The sequence below is a fragment of the Carcharodon carcharias genome, chromosome 10 (assembly GCF_017639515.1).
Source record: "Carcharodon carcharias isolate sCarCar2 chromosome 10, sCarCar2.pri, whole genome shotgun sequence".
In the NCBI taxonomy this organism is placed as follows: domain Eukaryota; kingdom Metazoa; phylum Chordata; class Chondrichthyes; order Lamniformes; family Lamnidae; genus Carcharodon; species Carcharodon carcharias.
In genome coordinates this window covers 121,008,290-121,027,762 of record NC_054476.1, presented here as the reverse complement: position 1 = coordinate 121,027,762, position 19,473 = coordinate 121,008,290, and the positions used below count along the sequence as shown (strand labels likewise).

Genomic DNA, 19,473 nt, shown 5'->3' with positions numbered 1-19,473 from the left:
ACCCAAACAGGGAGAGCTGGCGGAGAGTAAGAGATTGAAATTTTGCTCTGGCTGGAACACCGTCAAGAGAAATGTGGTATGGAAGTCTGACACAGATGTTGAGATTGTCTCTCTTTAATGTAATGTAAGCTCATGAGAACAGATAGTTGCAAAAGTGTAATTAGCCTATTAACAGGGTAGTGTGGCATGCTATGTGACTGTGATAAACTATCCCTCCTCATTCTTTTTGACCTAACTCCAGCCTTTGATACAGTTGATCACATCATCCTCCTCCAATGCCTTTCCATTGTCCGACTGGATGGGACTGTCCTCACTAAGTTCCAATCCTATCTATTAAGTTGTAACCAGAAAGTTCCCTGAAATGGCTTCTTCCCACTCCTGTACCATTACCTGTGAAGATCCCTGAGGATCTCTCCTTGGCTCCCTCTTATTTCTCATCTACATGTTGCTCCTTGATGACATCATCAGAAAACAGAAAGTCAAGCTCTGTATGTATGCTGATGATACCCAGCACTACCTCACCACCTCTGATTTTCCATACTGCTTGTCTGACATACAGTACTGGATGAGCAGTTATTTCCTCCAACTAAATATTATGAAGTCTATAACCATTGTCTTTGGTCCACCTCGCAAACTCCATTCCCTAGCCACCAGCTCTATCCCTCTCCTTGTCCAAGTCTGAAACAGGTCATTTGCAACCTTGGCATTCTACATGAACCCGGGATGAGTTTCTAACCTGATAGTCACACCGATACAAAGACCACTTACTTGCACTTCTGTGGCATTGCCTGTCTCAGCACATCTGCTGCCAAAACTCTCATCCTTGTTTTTATTACCCTTATTGACGTGACTATTCAATGCTTTGCTGGCCAGCTTCCTATTCTGTAATCTCTGTAAACTTGAGTTTTTCAGAACTCTGCTGCCCATTTCATAATTCACACCAAGACCTGTTCACCCACCCTATGAAAACATCCATAGGTTCATCAGCATCTTCTGCAATTTGTGCGTGTGATGTGTTGGGATTTGGACTCTATACTAAGCCCCAGTGTTAAGCTACATTACAGTATTCTGGCACTTAAGGAGATGCCAACTTAAAGACTCCTTAACAACATTCCAATAATATTCAAATTAAGACTTTCCATCACTAAGGTTATGTACAGTTCAATTTGATAGCATAAGCCTTATTAATTGTACAAATATGAGTAGTCAATGAGTTGAAGTCTAACAGGTGCACAAATATGTAGAAAAGGTGAGTAAGCCTCACATATGAGAATTCCAACGGACCTGTGGAACAGTCAACCAGTGTATCGTCGTCAGCTGCGGATAGCAAATAAAATACAAGTCTGTCTCTGTACGGTTTTCAACAACATGAAACCACATTAATTCTACAAATTCAGTATGACTCTTTGCTATACTGAGAAGGAAGATATTATGCTAGATAAAAGTAACCTACGGTTTTGCCAATATTTTTTCTTAGCAAGTTTTGTCCCCCAATTTTCTCTCCACTCTTTAATCCTTAAGAAACTGATCCCTTACTTGATGTTAAAAACAAAAACAAAAATACCTGGAAAAACTCAGCAGGTCTGACAGCATCTGCGGAGAGAAACACAGTTAACTTTTCAAGTCTGTATGGCTCTTCAACAGAAATAAGGAAAAATAGAAATGAGGTGAAATATAAGCTGGTTTAAGGGGCGGGGGGGGTGGGACAAGTAGGGCTGGATAGAGGGCCAGTGATAGGTGGAGATAGCCAAAAGATGTCATAGAGGAAAAGACAAAGAGGTGTTGAAGCTGGTGATATTATCTAAGGAATGTGATAATAAAGGTACAGATAGCCTTAGTGGGGGTGGGGTTGGGGGAAGGGATCGAAATAGGCTAAAAGACAGAGATAAAACAATGGGTGGAAATACATTTAAAAATAATGGAAATAGCTGGGAAAAGAAAAATCTATATAAATTGTTGGAAAAAAGGGAAATCGGAAAGGGGGTGGGGATGGAGGAGAGAGTTCATGATCTAAAATTGTTGAACTCAATATTCAGTCCGGAAGGCTGTAAAGTGCCTAGTCGGAAGATGAGGCGCTGTTCCTCCAGTTTGCGTTGAGCTTCACTGGAACAATGCAGCAGGCCAAGGACGGACATGTGGGCATGAGAGCAGGGTGGAGTGTTGAAATGGTAAGCGACAGGGAGGTCGGCGTCATGCTTATGGACAGACCGAAAGTGTTCCACAAAGCAGTCACCCAGTCTGCGTTTGGTCTCTCCAATGTAGAGGACACCGCATTGGGAGCAGCAAATGCAGTAGATTAAATTGAGGGAAGTGCAAGTGAAATGCTGCTTCACTTGAAAGAAGTGTTTGGGCCCTTGGACGTTGAGGAGAGGGAAGTAAAGGGGCAGGTGTTGCATCTTCTGTGGTTGCATGGGAACGTGCCGTGGGAGGGGTTTGAGGTATGGGGGTGATGGAGGAGTGGACCAGGTTGTCCCGGAAGGAACAATCCCTGCGATATGCCGCCGGCGGGGGGTGAAGGGAAGATGTGTTTGGCGGTGGCATCATGCTGGAGTTGGCAGAAATGGCGGTGGGTGATCCTTTGAATGCGGAGGCTGGTGGGGTGATAAGTGTGGACAAGGGGGACCCTATCATGGTTCTGGGAGGGAGAAGAAGGTGTGAGGGTGGATGCACGGGAGATAGGCCGGACACAGTTGAGAGACCTGTCAACCACCGTGGGTAGAAAAGCTCGGTTAAGGATGAAGGGAGACATGTCAGAGGAACTGTTTTTGAAAGTGGCATCATCAGAACAGATGCGACAGAGGCGAAGAAACTGAGAGAATGGGATGGACTCCTTACAGGAAGCAGGGTGTAAGGAGCTATAGTCGAGGAAGCTGTGGGAGTCGGTAGGCTTGTAATGAATATTGGTGGACAGTCTATCACCAGAAATTGAGACAGAGAGGTCAAGGAAGGGAAGTGTCAGAGATGGACCATGTGAAAATGATGAAGGGGTGGAAATTGGAAGCAAAATTAATAAATTTTTCCAGGTCCAGAAGAGAGCATGAAGCAGCACCATAAGCAATCATTGATGTACCGGAGAAAGAGTTGTGGGAGGGGGCCAGAGTAGGATTGGAACAAGGAATGTTCCACATACCCCATAAAGAGACAGGCATAACTCGGGCCCATGCAGGTACCCATAGCCACACCTTTTATTTGGAGGAAGTGAGAAGAGTTTAAGGAGAAATTGTTCAGTGTGAGAACAAGTTCAGCCAGACAGAGGAGAGTAGTGGTGGATGGAGATTGTTCGGACCTCTGTTCAAGGAAGAAACGGAGACCAATCAGACCATCCTTGATGTCCTTTGTTATCTCGTTCAAGTGGTCATTATTAATATGCGAGCCTATAAGGATTGTTGGGTTAACTTTAATTTCTATTGCCAGGCAAAAGCAATTCAGCTGAACATTTTACACCCTACCTAACATCATTTTACACTATATGCTGTGCAATGGTTAAGGATGATGATTTTATGGAAAAAAAGGACATAATTATTTTTTATTCCCTAAACACCAGCACAAATCATAAAAAAACCCCTTTCTTATATTTTTAAAAATTGACTTACATTTTCAACTAATTTATAAATGGACAGAACTGCAAATGCAATAATTATTCATTAAACTTCATTTCCATAATTATTTTGGTTTATAAAGAGTTGGAAGTTAATCTTGAAAATCCTTTCGGAGCAAAAAAAATATACAAATTGGAATTGTACTAATCTAGTTTTCTCAAAACAATCAGAAACTACGGCCTGAATTTTCCCGTCCCAATTTGGGGGCGGGGCCAGCTCGCCGACGGGAAAATGAGATGGGATGATGTCGGGAGGAACCCCCCTACCGACGTCATCCCAGTCCCTTCAAATTTTTAGGAAGGCGTGCGGACAGTGAAATCATTGACAGGCTAATTAAGACCATTAAAGACCTGCCCGTCCAACCTTAAGGCTGGCGCGCAGACCAGGAGCCCCAACAGGCTTCTGATGAAGCATGAAACCTCATCCGCTGGCAGGATGAGGTTTCATGTGTTTTTAAAAAGTCTAATAAAGTTTATGTCATTTTTATTGACATTTCCCATCTCGGGGGACATGTTAATTTTTTAATTTTTCTATTTTTTGACTTTTCTTACCTGTCACTAATCTCCCTGAGACAGGGAGCAGTGCACTCTTTAGCACGCATGCGCGAAAGAGCGCACTTTAACAGTTGGGGATTCCCCCCCCCCCCCCCCCCCCCCACGCCCAGGAAGCGCGTAGCACTTCCTGTCGGGCAGGCCGCTGGGTGGGCCTTAATTGGCCCGCCCACTCAAAATGGCGGCGGGCCCCATTTAGGTGGCAGGGATCGGTTGTCCACCCGCCGCTGAGCCGGTGGAGCCCGCACGTCGTCAGAGGGCAAAATTCTGCCCAATGTAAATACATATTTTATACCAACTTAGGAGTTAGAGGAAGAACCACTTTAAAGTAGGGCAGGAAAAACACAGTTGATGCACAGGAGAGTGGCACTAAGCAGAAGTCCCTAGCAACTGAATCTGGAATAAGAAAGTTGATTATAATATTAGGTCAAAATTAAGAACAAAAAAAGTTGTCACATTCATTGATCAATGGAAATACAAAATTTAAAAAGCTGTAGCAGCCTCAAACTGTCTTCTCATTTAGGATACCATCGTATTCAATTGAAAAAAGATTAGCTTTCCTAGACAACATAAAAGCTAGCAGAGATAACAACAGCAGAAAGGATTATGTCAGACTCAAAGCAACCTCAAGTTTATTGTAAAGTTTATTTCTTTTGATCCCTGCAATATCCCCATATCAAACACTAAGCATGCTCAGATGATGGAAAAACCTAATACAATATCTCTTAGTCTGCATTAATTTGGCTGAACATAAGTAGATTTGTATTGCTGTAGTAACTTAAATTGCATTCTGTTAGACTTTTATCTCCTGGATCTGAATTGATAATAATCCCCCTGCTGTGATTGTGATGTGCATTCCTCTTTTTTCTTTGTTATACCTTTGCATCATTTTAAACATTCAATATGTTTTATTGTTCTACCAGCACAATTGCAGCCATTACTTGCGTTTAAAAAAAGCACTGTTTATAAACCTAAAGTGATGCCACACAGTTTATTCCGATCTCCTAACTTGTGCCAGCAATCCCCACTGAATGGGAAAACTATAGTCCTGTTTCCAAACAGAGGTCACAATCATAACAATTTCATTAGCTTTAATTTGATTATTGTTAATCAATTATCAACCATTCTTTGAATATGAAAAGGAAGGTAAAATATTTTAATATCTATTTTGGAAATTACTTTAACACAATCAGTAATAAATGTTTTTGTCAATCAAGATCTCCACGAATGGGCTTTATGCACCATATCCTCCAACATTTCTTCAAAATAGCTGTAAAACTTAAAATGACTTTTAACAAAAGCTAAGGAGTTATAAAGAATAAATCCAAATCACTGATCTTCATTATCGCAATCTTTTATTAATGAAGATTTAATATTCTACAGGACTAAATGTTTGAATAATAATTTTAGATCTTAATGCTGACATATACCTAATGAAATGGGCTCAAGATTCCATTTGAAACAACGTATCCACATTCTTTTCATATAATCACAAACATGATTTTCTACATAATTCTGAAAATTATAAAAGTACAGATCAGAGAACTATATGGAACCATCGTCCAATAGTGTCATTAAGCTTAATGTGCTGATACCCAAAAGCCATTGAAAAAAATTACATAATAACTTCTACAAATTCTTCTCATCCCCAATGTTAGACCTGTAACCACTCAAAATTTACCCAAAATTCATTTTTTCAAAATGCTCTCTCCAAACACAAAAGAGGATAAATGCCATATTGCTGAAAAAAAGAGACATTTTGTCAAAGTTTTTCATCTTCCACTCATCAGGACAAAAAGCTTTGACAAAATGTCTCTCTTTTTCAGCAATGCTCAAGTTCTGTACTACCAAATGACTATAAATTCCGAAATTATACTGTTGACTGATTTTCACAATTCAAGTTGACAGAGTAGGAAACTTAATACACTTCACTGAAATCCTAATGATAGCACTGACAATTCAGCATTCACAGCATTACTGAATGAATTCAGAATTTAAGGCCTTGTTACATTTTCAGAAGGATTGCCTTCAAGTGTTACTAATCACGCCCTATGTTGTGAGTTTTCTCTGGCCGGTCAATTCGATAAAGGAGTTCTGCTGGCAAGAAGTAGCCCAGGTATTCCACAGTGTCTGGGGTAGTGTCGTAGTGGTAGTGCCCACCTTCTCCATGATGGCTGAAACAATGGGTATGCTCCACTCGAAGATCAAATCCCTTGTAAAAGAAAACAGGTCAGCTAGTTCACTGTAAAACAGGGGCAACAATAAAAACTGCATACAGTGAGCTCCAGTGAAGGTTTTGGTGGCCCATTCCTGTATTTTGCTTTTAGAAAATTGCAAAATTAACACTACAGTCTCACATATCATCTTTGTTTAACACCATGAGAGAAATGGCAACATACTTCCATTTTTATCAACACTAAGAAGTGCAAGGAAAACAGCAAAAAGTATTGAAACAATAATGAAGTATTTTAACCTTGACTGGTCTTATTGTTTCAGTTTTAATCTCTAAAAACATACACCCAAATGATTGGAGGGTGCCAGTTCAGCTAGAAATTTATGGAGTAATACACTACCAAAGAGACCTCAATCTGAAAGACCAAAATATAACTCAAATGAAATGTTTGTGTGTAAAAACAAATTTATTTGAGTTTAGATTCCCAATGTTTCTCCTACTGTTTACTTGGTGAATAATCAAGCTGTACAGCTGCATAAAGCAAATGTAGGTTATGACAACAAAAAGTTCCAAGTTTCCGTTGCAATTGGTAGGTTCATAAAAATACTTTTGTCCCCCTTTTAATTTCAAAGCATCTCCCCCTCCTTTTGTTACATCCTCTCATTAATACACCAACTCTTGCTGGGGTATCACAGACACTAACAACAGAGGTGCTGACATCTAAACAGGCACATATTTGAGTAGGTATTGTTATTTGACTATGAGTAGCTGGAATGCTAACTTATAACATTCCCGACCAAAGCCCTGGGGTACTTGGACCAACTGCAGCACACTAACTGCTGTCTTGGCCGAGGTTCACTAACGCGGCAGAGACAAATATTGAACCTGGTATCTTCTGATCTGCATGGCTTTGTGTTACACCACTTTCTGCATTTACTCAATCAAAAGACTTCCTAAAATAAAGTGTAGAAAGCATACTCTTCCTTTATAAAAGATCACACCAAATTAAAAAGATCTTTAAATTAAGATAAACTCTGAAAAAATATAAAGCAGACATTGGTTAAACATCAAATGTGAATCTTTACTTTTAAAAGTTATTGAAGGACATAGAATACCTAACATTTGTAAATGCTGGTCAGACTTCAACACTTACCAGATCCCGGGACACAAACACTGATTGGCAGACGAGAGGAGCAGTCATGTCAAAGAACTTCAGCCAATAGTTTACAGCCTCATCACTGTCCAGAGGACAGGGAGAAAACTCAGGCTAGAAAAAAAAACTTTAAAACTAAAGAAATACCAAACACTGTTAAAATTAAAAGGGTCTGTTTATATTTGTACAGCTTCTACTCATTAAAATTTTTTTTAAAAATCCTTCAAAGCTCCTCTCCATACCTGTTCAAGATTTTGCAACTGGCAGCTCCCAATATAAGGAAAAACTGTTTTTCAATAATACAGCCATAAAGTTTACTCTTCTCAAAGGTTATATTATTGGTCAGCCTAACACACCAAAACATATTATGTTTAAGAGCCTCCAAGTCAAGATACAGAGATCCACACCTATCTACACTATTTCTGTTGGCTGAATAGGGAGTACAGACTCATTCCCCATAAATACACATCTTACTTGCTAAAATTGAGAGAGCTTCAGTGCAAGTTGATAGAGCCAGTGTTCAGGTCTGCAAGTGCATGCTGGAATACAGCTGGAGTTTATCTAGCAACAATCATGCAGTTTACTAGAGCTGCTTTTCCCCAGTTGCCCAGCTTGGATCACCCTGCCTGTCGGAGCAGTGCTCTACCTGTAGCTGCTCAACTGGTTTACTCCTCTTATATCCTGGTTCATCATTCCAATCACCTGCAGCAGTTTGGACTTGGCCTGGTTCAGATATGGGATTATTAGTTCTATTGCAGGAGTTGACATGGTTCTGAATTTCCATCTTGGAACCACCTTGACACCAGAGATTAGCTGAGAACACTCCCAACTTCCACTACAACTAGGTCCTGATCAATTATCAGATCCACACCACAGGCACTGTTTGAATCTGGGTCCATAGTAGAATGATAAATGATAGTAGTTGAGCTTTCCATATGTTTCCTATTCTGCCAAGGACACAGATTCATTCCAGAGAAATTTGAGGTACAATTTCTGCTGCCTTGCCACCAGTGAGCTGATATTTCAGGTGGTATATGAGAAACCAAACCTGAAGGGGAATCATTAATGGAGTGATCACGGCTGGCGAGTAAAACATCTTTTTTCACACCCGTTACTGCACATAATGCAAATTTGGGATGATTCCACCCACAGTCTATGGACCTCTCAGAGATAGCAGCTAAAATAATCCGACGTTGAAACTGGAGAGAGGTCACGTTGCCCAGCTCTTGGGTGTAGAATATACTGGATTTGAACTTAGTCAGGAAATTAAAATGGGGGCAGAAGGTGCAGCAGCCTTAACGCCCCCTTCTCTCTTCTGAAACCTCTCATCAAAGCTGAGCTATTTGTGGTTTGAAAACCCACATGAAAACCTCATTGCTATAAACTAACAGCTCATAAAAGGGGATCCCAAATCAATACCACTGTCTCCAAGAGAAAAGAGAATCAGCCAGCCATGGCCTCAGACCGATTGTTCTAATGAGAAACCCAAATACCAACAGCTACTGTGGAAAGTGACCCTTCAGCTGCAAACAAGCATCTGGACAATCCAATAATAATTTTTTTGGACTTCACTTTTTATTTGACCAAGGGGAGGGGCGTGGGGGCTTGTGTGCTTCTTATTTTGCATTAGTGGGAAGTCGGACGTATTATACATTTTGAATCTTTGTTAATTTCTGCATCTTTAACTGAGTGAGTTCTAGCAGTAAAACTAACTCTTTACTTGTTAACTTAAGGAACCAGGCTGGCTTATTCTTTACACCGAGCTATACACAAGTTAAGAATATACTGAATCGGCAATACCGCTTCCTTCTTAAATTCAAACTCTGTTATAACCAACCCAGGAGTAGGACAAAGGGAGGAGTCAGTTCATCCTTCCTAACCTGGGCATAACACTTTCTATGAGCAGCTTGTGCACGATTTTCCAATAAGGACTTCACCGCATCAAGCTAGCATGTTCTGGCCCCGAATCGGAAACTGTCCCTTCATTGTCTCTGCAGTATTCTGACCTATCCAAGCCTGAATCTGCTGTCCCTCATACACAATTGCAGTACTATGTAAAAAACATGACATGTATTGGGACTCACCATAACATGAATCTTAGCTTTTCCCTTCTGAATGACGAAAGTCCCTCCCATTCCTATAGGCTTATCTCCATAGTGCCGTTCAAGTGCTTCCCTCATGCAGCTCACAAAATTACTCTGTCCTGTTCTTCTGCTGCTTCTTACTTCAACAACCTAGTTCACGACAATATTAATCTGGTTATACCACAAATCAAAATCAGTTTGAAGAATCTGTGCACACATTTTATTGTAAACCCATTAATATATTTTAGAAAAATGCATTGAAATTGGACTATGCAATATTAACCACAAAAACATCAAACCATTTCTTACCATATCATACAGTATAATTTCAAACCCACAGAGATAATTTCCTAATACCACCATAAAGGAATAAGTACAGTAACTAGACTTCTAAATGTAATGCAAAATGTGGCAAAAACATTAAAATAGATTTGAAAATACATTATAAAATCAAAATACTGTGGATGCTGGAAATTTGTTGCTTCGCTTCTCTCACCTCAAAACCACTAATCTATAAAAAGGTACCAACGTGGATTTCCCTCTCCATTTGGAAAAGTAAAATCTGAATTTGGCAGACATTTAACAGAACATTTGTGTCTTTGATATAATAAAGACACCCTGATATGGAACTTGCAACCACATTAGCAGCATTAAATACTTCATTTGCAAAATGTCAGGCGATTCTATTCACCTTTCCTGGTTTCCCCTCACTAATGTACAAGTTTGCCAGCAGCGCAAAATCGCAGGTCTTGTACTTTTCACCATATTTCTCCAGGATACACTCACCCGTCACAGGGTTTATTTTGGCACTATAACTGTGATTCGCTTCAGGTTTACCACCTCCTTTGGTCAAGACATTGGGCATAAGCTAAAGTAAAACAAACCACATAAAATCAGTGAGCAGATAATCTTACACATCACATCAGGAGATTTACAGAATGGCACTAAGTTACAAATAAACTGTATGAACAGAAACGCTCTCAATACAAACATAATTTCTTAATCATCAGAATTTAATAGCAGTTACTGTAGGCCCTACTTCCCTCACCTTCATCACAAATGCATCTCTCGAAGTTCTCACCCTATGCACAAAAATATTGGCCTCCTCTTATATGAACCTGACAAATTCATAAGCACCACAATTTTTAATGATTTCCAAATTGGGTCATTATATATTTGCAACACATCAAGAACCATTTGGTTGACTATGCCAATGAGAAATGGTTGGAGACAATACCCATAAAAAAGAAACGAGTGCTGCTTAGCTGAGGATTGGCTAACTCAAGGATCAAACTTGAGACCTGCCTGCTCTGTCTGGTTCAGCACCACACCAGGTAGTGTAATTACCAACCAAATCACTGGAACATTACATCTCCCTGAATTCCTAAAATAATTTGAAGCCTAAATGGAACTATGTTAATGTCCTACATTATCTTCTTAAGAACATAAGAAATAGGAACAGGAGTAGATCATACATCCTTGTGCCTGCTCCACCATTCAATATAATCATGGTTGATCTACCTCAACTCCACTTCCCTGCCCACTCGCCATATCTCTTGATTATCTGAGAGATTAAAAATCTCTCCCAGCCTTGAATATATTCAATAACAGAGCATCCACGATCTTTTGGGGTAGAAAATTCCAAATATTCACAAACCTTTTGAGTGAAAAAAGTTCTTATCTCAGTCCTAAATGATCAACCCCTTACCCTGCGACTGTGCATCCATGTTCTAGATTTCCCAGGTGGAAGAAATTACTTCTCAGTGAATACCCTGTCAAGCCCCTTCAGAATCTTCTATATTTCAATGACCTCTCATTCTTCTAAACCCCAGAGTGTAGGCCCAATTTACTTAGCCTATCCTCTGGACAACTCTCTCAACCCAGGGACCAATCTAGTGAACCTTCAATGTGGCCCCTCCAAAGCAAGTTTATCTTTCCTTAGATATGGAGATCAAAAAAGCACACAGTATTGCAGGTGTGGTCTCACCTAGCACAACTGTAGCACAACTTTCTTCTCAAGGGTACTCCCATCCCTTGCAATAAGGGAAACATGCTGTTTGCCTTACTAATTGCTTTTTTTTAAAATTCATTCACGGGATGTGGGCTTTGCTGGCTGGGCCAGCATTTATTGCCCATCCCTAGCTGCCCTTGAGAAAGTGGTGGTGAGCTGCCTTCTTGAACCACTGCAGTTCATGTGGTGTAGCTGTACCCACAGTGCTGTTAGGAAGGGAGTTCCAGGACTTTGATCCAGCGACAGTGAAGGAACGACGATATATTTCCAAGTCAGGGTAGTGAGTGGCTTGGAGGAGAACCTCCAGGTGGTGGTGTTCCCATCTACCTGCTTCCTTGTCCTTCTAGGTGGCAGTGGTCATGGGCTTGGAAGGTGCTGTCGAAGGAGCCTTGGTGAATTCCTGCAGTGCATCTTGTAGATGGTACACACTGCTGCTACAGTGCATCAGTAGTGGAGGGATGAATGTTTGTGGATGTGGTGCTAATCAAGCAGGCTGCTTTGTCCAGGACAGTGTCCAACTTCTTCAGTGTTGTGGGAGCTGCACTCATCCAGGCTTGTTGTACCTGCATAACTTTTGTGTTCCCTATACGAGTACACCCAAATCTCTCCGAACGTCAACATTTCAAAGTTTCACACTGCTTAAAAAATACTCTGCTTTTCTATTATTTTTACCAAAATGAATAACCTCACATTTCCCCACATTAAATACCATCTGCCAACTTGTTGCCCACTTACTTAATGTGTTTATATCTCTGTGCAGTCTTGTGATCTTCCTCACAGCTTGCATTCCCACCTAGCTTTGTAACATCAGCAAACTTAGCTACATTACTCTCAGTCTCTTCATCTAAATCATTAATACAGACTGTAAATAGTTGCAGTCCCTTCACTGATCCTTGCAAAACTCCACTGATCACAGCCTGCCAACTTAAGAATGCCCTATTTGTGCCCAGTCTTTGCTTCCTGTCTGTTAACCGATCCTCTATCCATGCTAATATATTACCCCACCTCCCCCCATCTTGCCCTTATCTTGAGCCCTTACCTTTTGTGTGGCATCTTATCGAATGCCTTTTGGAAGTCCAGGTATACATCTACTCGTTCACTTTTATCTACCCTTCTAGTTACATCCTCAAAAAAATATAATAAGTTTGCCAAACATGACTTCCCTTTTGTAAAGCCATGCTAACTTTGCCTGCCAACTTGAAAATGTCCCATTTATCCCTACTCTCTGCTTCCTGTCTGTTAGTCAATCCTCCATCCATCCTAATATATTACCCCCAATTTCATGAGCCCTTATCTTGCATTTTAACCTTTTGTATGACATCTTATTGAATGCCTTTTGAAAATCCAAATATACTACATCTATTGGTTTTGCTTTATCTTTTCCATTTTTCCCTTTTTATGTTTTTAACGGAACATATTTTTGTTGAACGTTTTGAATGTTTTTCAGTTTGTTTACCACCATAACCTTTTAGTCATTTTGCCTCATTAACCTCAGCCAATATCTACCATTACACCAATGTAATTTCCTTTCTTTAAGTTTATGATTCTTGTTTTGCACTTGAGTTTGTCGCTTTCAAGCTTAATATGGAATTCAATTGTATTATGAGATATTTTCAACCCAATATACAAGGTTACAATAAATGGTTATCATAATTATAAGGAACACTTATAACTTGTACCTCTGCATTCACACCCACAGCTTTAAATGATGCTGCTCCAGCTCCAAGGATGAAGGCAGCAGGCAGTTCCACTTCCTTAGCAACAGTATTGAGATTATAAATCTGTAAAGGGAAATAAAAATATACATATTCCTTTATATTATAACAAACCCCCTGTGGTGGTGCACGCTGTATACTGAAGGAATATGTTGTATAAGATCAGGAGCAAAATACCATGTGAAGTGTAGGTTCATGTTCCTTTAAAAGGTAACTAAACAGTTCAGTGAGTAATGAGTATGTGGAGGTCAATTAAGAATCTACTGCTGCTTTGGCTTGCTATGTCTTCCTGTGTTAAAAGGTGTTACATAAAGGCAAGTTTTTGTAGAGTGGACTTAACAGAATTGCTGGGCAAAATTTAACGGCCTGCCCCGTTGTGGGTTTGGTGGGGGGGGCGGAATTTAATCAGGCACGAGGGTGGTGAGTGAGGACCTCACCGCCTTCCCGCCATTGCCTTGGTTAAGTTTGTGGCGGGAAGGCTAGTAGAGAGCCTTCCCACTCCGCCGCCAATTAATGCCCACTTAAGAGCCTCACCCCGCCATCACTGACATTCACCCAGCGGACGGCAGAAGACTTGCTATATGAGAAGCCCAAAAAGCAAGTCCCGGCAGTTTTGCTTGTGGGCTTCTGAAGGGGGTGGGAGTGGCACTGTAAAAGTGCCTGATCAAGAGACTCAGCATTGGGAACGAGGCGGGGTGGGCGGCCAAGAGCAACCCCCTGTCAATCACCTTCCCACATCCTCCCCACCCCGGACTCATAACTGTGCCTGGGTCCTTCAACGATTCTAGTCATCGGGTGGGTGTATTACCGGCAGCAGCCACTGCCCTCCTGGTGGTGCTCCTGAGCAATGCACAGATGCCAGCCTCTGACTGGCCAGCAGGTCTCAGGAGGCAGGATTGCTGCCTTTGGGGTCCTTGAAGCTGGGGAACACCTGCTTGGCACTTGCCAAAACCAATAAGATTTATCAAAAGGAAATTCTCCTCACCTTCTCAGTTTGTGGAAGAGGTAGAAGATAAGGAACTCCTCCCACATCTGCTATTCGAGGTTTCCCACATAGCCCTGTAAAATAAAAACACACTGCAGTAAAGGTTAACTCTAAAAATTCAATAAGTCAAGTAACCTTTAATGGAATTGAATGCTAATGTCAACCCTGATGGAAGGCAAAATAAATTATTTTAGTGCAATGAGAAATTTAATTTGTCTTATTGTGTTTGGAAGTCCCAAATCAACTGAACTGGAAAACAAATATATTATTGTAGGTACAAAGAGATTTTCTCCATGGATTTTGTCCCTCACTATTCTCCGTGGGCTAAATCTTTGGCTCAGTGAGTGGGGGCAGAGCCCGCTCACCAAGGGGTAAAATGACGCGGGGTGATGTCGGGCATGCGTCCTTCAGATTTCCAGTTCGGCGGGCGATCAGCCAGCTCGGCTGCGTGCCCACCGAACTGTCAAAGACCTAAGTCCATTTAACTAACAATTAAAATAACTAACAGAGCCCAGGCGGCCTTCACATTTTTCATCAAACCTCACCCAGGGCAGGATGAGGTTTCATAAATGATTTTAAATTTTCTCAAAAATTTTTATTAAAACTAATGCACATGTTCCAGCTCATGTGACAGTTTCACATAAGGGGACATGTCATAAAAATTTTTTCAACAATTTATTGAATAGTTAAAACTTAAAACTAATCTCCCTGAAGCACCTCAATGCCTCAGGGAGATTTCTGTACTTTTTCATGTGCATGCACAAATGAGCGCACGCCCGTCTCAGGGAACCCCCCTGCTCGCACAGGGAGCGCTCAGGTGCACGTCACGCTGGGCGGGCCTTAATTGGCCCGCCTACATAAAATGGCAGTGCAGAGAGTTTGCACCCGCCCCTACACAACCACCCTAGTAAGGGGGGAAAATTCTAACCCATGTCTTTGACTCTGGTATTCTTCACCTCCTGCTCCCCCATTAGCACCCACTCTTTCAGCCGTCACACACTTCTGTAGCAATAATGTTTAAAATGTGCTGATTTGCACAGCATGCAATGATTAACAGTTTATTGAAACAGCCAGTTTTCAAACTATGAATCATGCACTTTGCTATGTTGACGAGGTTTTATTTACTTGAGTCAGCAGCATACTAATATGAGAAACATCAATGCAGTTCTATTTTAGTTCAATGCTGCAGAAGACATACAGTAGCTACATGTTAACACAACAGATTCTCAACTAACAGCAGAAGTTAAATTGCAAACCCAATTGTCATGTCTACTCACCCCTCCTTGTACAGTAAGACAATCTTTAACAAGTCAAATACAACAGGACTAACCAACCATTTCTCAAGGTAGGCTGACCCACAAGACACACTTTAATAGTGTCCCTGGAAACAGCCATAGATTGTAATATTTTACAAGCCAGACTCTGGAAGCAGGCATTAAATTTAGAAGGAAAATAGGATAGATTTAGGAAAAATATTTAATTCTTTGCTGTTTTCACAAATGCACCTTCTATATTTGGTAACTGTTAGAGGTTTACTCTCTGTTACAAATAAAAATAAAACATGTGATTGTCGTGGTAACCAGACACAATACTTGTGTGCCCTACTTAGGACAAATTGATAACTTATTCTGGTGAAATTCCTCTGTGCACTATTTTAACAAAATCCAATAATCAGCTCATTTTAAACAGATTGACAACTGTTAAAATAGAGAGGAATTTATACCCACTTGTATTGTGTTTCATTGCATCATCATATCTGTATTTCAATGTTCAATTCTTCACAGAATTATGATGCAAGTTAGATTTGCAATCCAAGTAATATTCTGTTCAAAACACAATTGTTTTCTTCTCTCAGCAGAAGGGCTCATTAGTGCTTTGTTATCTGCATCCTGCATTTAAAGTTAAGAATTTCATAAAGCGTCATCACTTTCAAAAGCTCTGGCAATAGGAGCTATACTTAACCTGCAGCAGCAAAACTGAATGGTTCTTGTGTGAGGTCTGGGCAGTCCACCACAGACACCTGAACATCTGCAAAGTTTGTCTTCAGCCCATCGTGCAGCACTGAAAGGGAAACAGCAGATCTGAAAAGACATATTTTACTTTGAAGTATTTTTCCAGTTCATCTGCAGTAGCCCAGATAATAATGATCCCCTTTTGCATCCAGCAATTTTTTTGTGATGCAGGTTAGCACTCATTAAATTTGTCTCACTGATCCTCTCATTCATTTTCTTGACAATTCTCTCACACCTCTCCTCCTGAAAGTACTGACTCCATACTGGGGTAGTTTCTTGAATACCAGATAGGCACAATACCTTGCTTGGGGGGACTAGCATTCACATATCTGTCTTAACACTAATGGATTCAATCAAATCTAGGAATTTTTCACTCGATGCCTGACCAAAACATTTATCAGTTGAGTAGCTTCAAGGGTTCTTTGGGCACGGGGAAGTTGTCATTGCCAGTCGTTTATAACTGCAATTTCTAGAAGTTAATTATAATTAATCGCATTTAACTTGTCACAATGATAAACATATATGCAGTCTACCAGGTTTCTAAATTTGTGCAGCATTAAGACTTTTTTTAAATGAGGTATGGATCTGTGAGCTGGACTGTTAAAAAATCGACATTATTTTACAAAACTAAACAAAAAAGCCACAGCTGCAGTGTACAAACTGCAGCCCATGGGTTGATCCAACGCTTAAAAGCTTGGACAAATCAGTCCTATTTGCATCAGAGGGAGAAGCAACCATCCTCATTCCTGTCACCACTGGCAGGACCACCAACGAATAAAGATGCTGCACTTAATTTTTAACAGCCAGGATCCAGGGGTTGGCTGGCTTTGTGGACCCAGTCTATTGGTAACTCTTTCGAGTACAAACCCGTTTCCATCTGTTACAGATGAAGTTACATTGTTTCATAGTTTGCCATTGTGAGATTTGAACTCTTGATCCTCTTTCGAGTACAAACCTGTTTCCATCTGTTTCAGATGAAGTCACATTGTTCCATAGTTTGCCATTGTGAGATTTGAACTCTTGATACTCTTTCGAGTACAAACCTGTTTCCATCTGTTTCAGATGAAGTTACATTGTTCCATAGTTTGCCATTGTGAGATTTGAACTCTTGATACTCTTTCGAGTACAAACCCATTTCCATCTGTTTCAGATGAAGTTACATGTTTCACAGTTTGCCATTGTGAGATTTGAACTCTTGATCTCAGGGTTACAAACCCAGTACCATAACCACTTGGCTATTTAGGCCAAGCTCCCAGTCTATTGGTACCTGCACCCTCAGACCGTCCTGTTTAATGCGATAACGCACTGTTAACGTTTAGTTTGCATTCCATCCGCATAAAAAAACGCTTTACTTTTACTGAATATTTTCTTACAGCTTTACACATCGCCTACAATGCAGATGGTCGCTGTACAACAGGTCCAGACTTTACCTTCACCAAGTTCCTCCAAACTTGGAACATGAAATGCAGACTTCTCAATCCGTACAGCCATCGCACTTAATCCTGTCCGACTATGAGAATTCCCAGCAAACGCGGAGTTTGTTCCATTGGACCCTGGTTACTCATTGATCAGACTGGTCAAACCTGGTGCCCTGTGCGAAGTCTTGGTCAAACCTCATAGCCATAAAATCATAATAGAAGCAAGGGGTGTGGATCTGGGACTCAGAGTGGCTCTTAGTGGGAGGGATAGGGCAGAGGCTAAGAATACTTTGGGTAGATCTGGAAGAGGCTCAGCTGATTAGATAAAAGACCCAAACTGAAAAATCAGGGAGCAAAATACAGAACTATTATGATGGCCAACCCAGAGATATGGTGAGCAGTGGTATCACATGCTTAGCATGGATCAATCTTGGGATCTGATACATATTAGCCCCAATTTTAACCTAACGCTCCCGGATCTGCATTTTGGCAGGTTCGGGTTGGACAACCATTTCACACCCTATCTAAAATTAAAATTCATCTCGATGGAGAGCAAAATCAAATGGATCGTAATTGAGACATTGTACACCCCAAAAAAAACAAGCTCCCAAAATGCCATTTTCCATTCCCTATAGGCTTCCCCTAAGATTCCCTCTTACTTTACTTTACACTGAACTTGAATCTTAGTTTCTCTCCTATCACTTCCCTTTCCCCACTCTACCTCAACTCCATCATTTCTCAATTCCTTATCATTGCCTCTTTTAAGACACTTCTTAAAACCTACCTCTTTAATCTAGCTTTCAGTAACATATGCTAACACGTGCTTCTTTGGCAAGGTTACAATTTAGTCTGATTACACACCCTGGGATGTTTTGCTATATTTACCTACTATATGAGTGGAGGTGTTATGATGCAGTGGTAGTATCCCCACCTCTGGGCCAGAAGCTCTAGGCTCAAGTCCCAATTCAGGACTTGATGGCCATGGAATATGAATTCATAACATAGTCAAACAGGTTGATTAGCATTCCTTCCAATATGCTATGTGGTAAAGAGTGGGAGAATTTCCTGGTCAGCCATACCGGCAGGAGGCAGTAGCAAACCATTGCAGTACTTTGCCAAGCATAATCTTGTTAGCCCATGGTCACCAATGCCCTCTTGGGGCATTGTATGAGGAGGAGCAAGGTAATATATATAAGTAGCTGGTATTAATTGACTATACCAGCAACATTTGTTTTTCAATTAACAACAAAGGAAGAGGGTGAAGTCCTTGTACTTAAAATGCTAAGGGAGATAAAACACTTCACAGCCAATTAAGTACTTTTTGAAGTGAAATCACTGTAATATCAAAAATGTGGCAACCAGTTTGCTCACAGCAAGCTCCCAGAAACAAAAATGAAGATAACGGTCAGAAAATCTGTTTTGGGTGAGGGGATGAATATTGGCCAGGATAACAAGGAGAAGTGAGAACTCCCCTCCTCTTCATCGAAATAGTTCCATGAGATCTTTTACATCCACTTAAGAGGGCAGACCAGGCCTCGGTGAGGCAACACATCTGAAAGCATGATTCACAAAGAAGTTGTGAACCATTTGAAAATATATCCCTGGACTTGATGACAAGACCAGACAAGGGTGAAAAGGGGCACATCAGTGAACTAATTAAATTTCGAAGTTCCTGACAAATGTTCTAATTGAGTGAAAGCTGTGCTTTTATTTGCAATTCCAAAAGCATATGGGAACATTTTCAATGAAGGCGATTTCTCTTTAATAGAGCG

General features: G+C 40.8%; 1 protein-coding gene across 4 annotated transcripts; it reads right to left on the bottom strand.

Annotated features, from left to right (window-relative positions):
- Positions 1–5,488: 5,488 nt before the first annotated feature.
- c10h11orf54 (chromosome 10 C11orf54 homolog) lies at positions 5,489–18,014 on the bottom strand. Of its 4 annotated transcripts, none has more exons than XM_041198170.1 (8): positions 17,714–18,013; positions 16,234–16,332; positions 14,272–14,345; positions 13,251–13,352; positions 10,252–10,428; positions 9,561–9,710; positions 7,477–7,590; positions 5,489–6,362 (listed from the first exon to the last, which is right to left on the bottom strand). In XM_041198170.1, exons 1-8 carry the CDS (start codon positions 17,772–17,774, stop codon positions 6,189–6,191), a joined length of 951 nt encoding a protein of 316 aa, XP_041054104.1. In that variant the 5' UTR covers positions 17,775–18,013; the 3' UTR covers positions 5,489–6,188. The 4 variants fall into 4 exon arrangements, with proteins under 4 accessions (XP_041054104.1, XP_041054107.1, XP_041054105.1 ...); XM_041198173.1 differs by having other exon boundaries at positions 17,657–17,770; XM_041198171.1 differs by lacking the exon at positions 7,477–7,590 and having other exon boundaries at positions 17,714–18,014.
- Between the last annotated feature and the right edge of the window lie 1,459 nt (positions 18,015–19,473).

Excerpts from the sequence above, each read along its gene's own strand:
- c10h11orf54 (XM_041198170.1), bottom strand. The coding sequence starts at position 17,774 with ATGGCTGTACGGATTGAGAAGTCTGCATTTCATGTTCCAAGTTTGGAG. Across the intron at positions 9,711-10,251 it reads GTGAGGGGAAACCAGGAAAG|GTTGTTGAAGTAAGAAGCAG; the intron begins GTGAATAGAATC and ends GTCGTGAACTAG. Across the intron at positions 7,591-9,560 it reads AAGCTAAGATTCATGTTATG|CCTGAGTTTTCTCCCTGTCC; the intron begins GTGAGTCCCAAT and ends TTTTTTTTCTAG.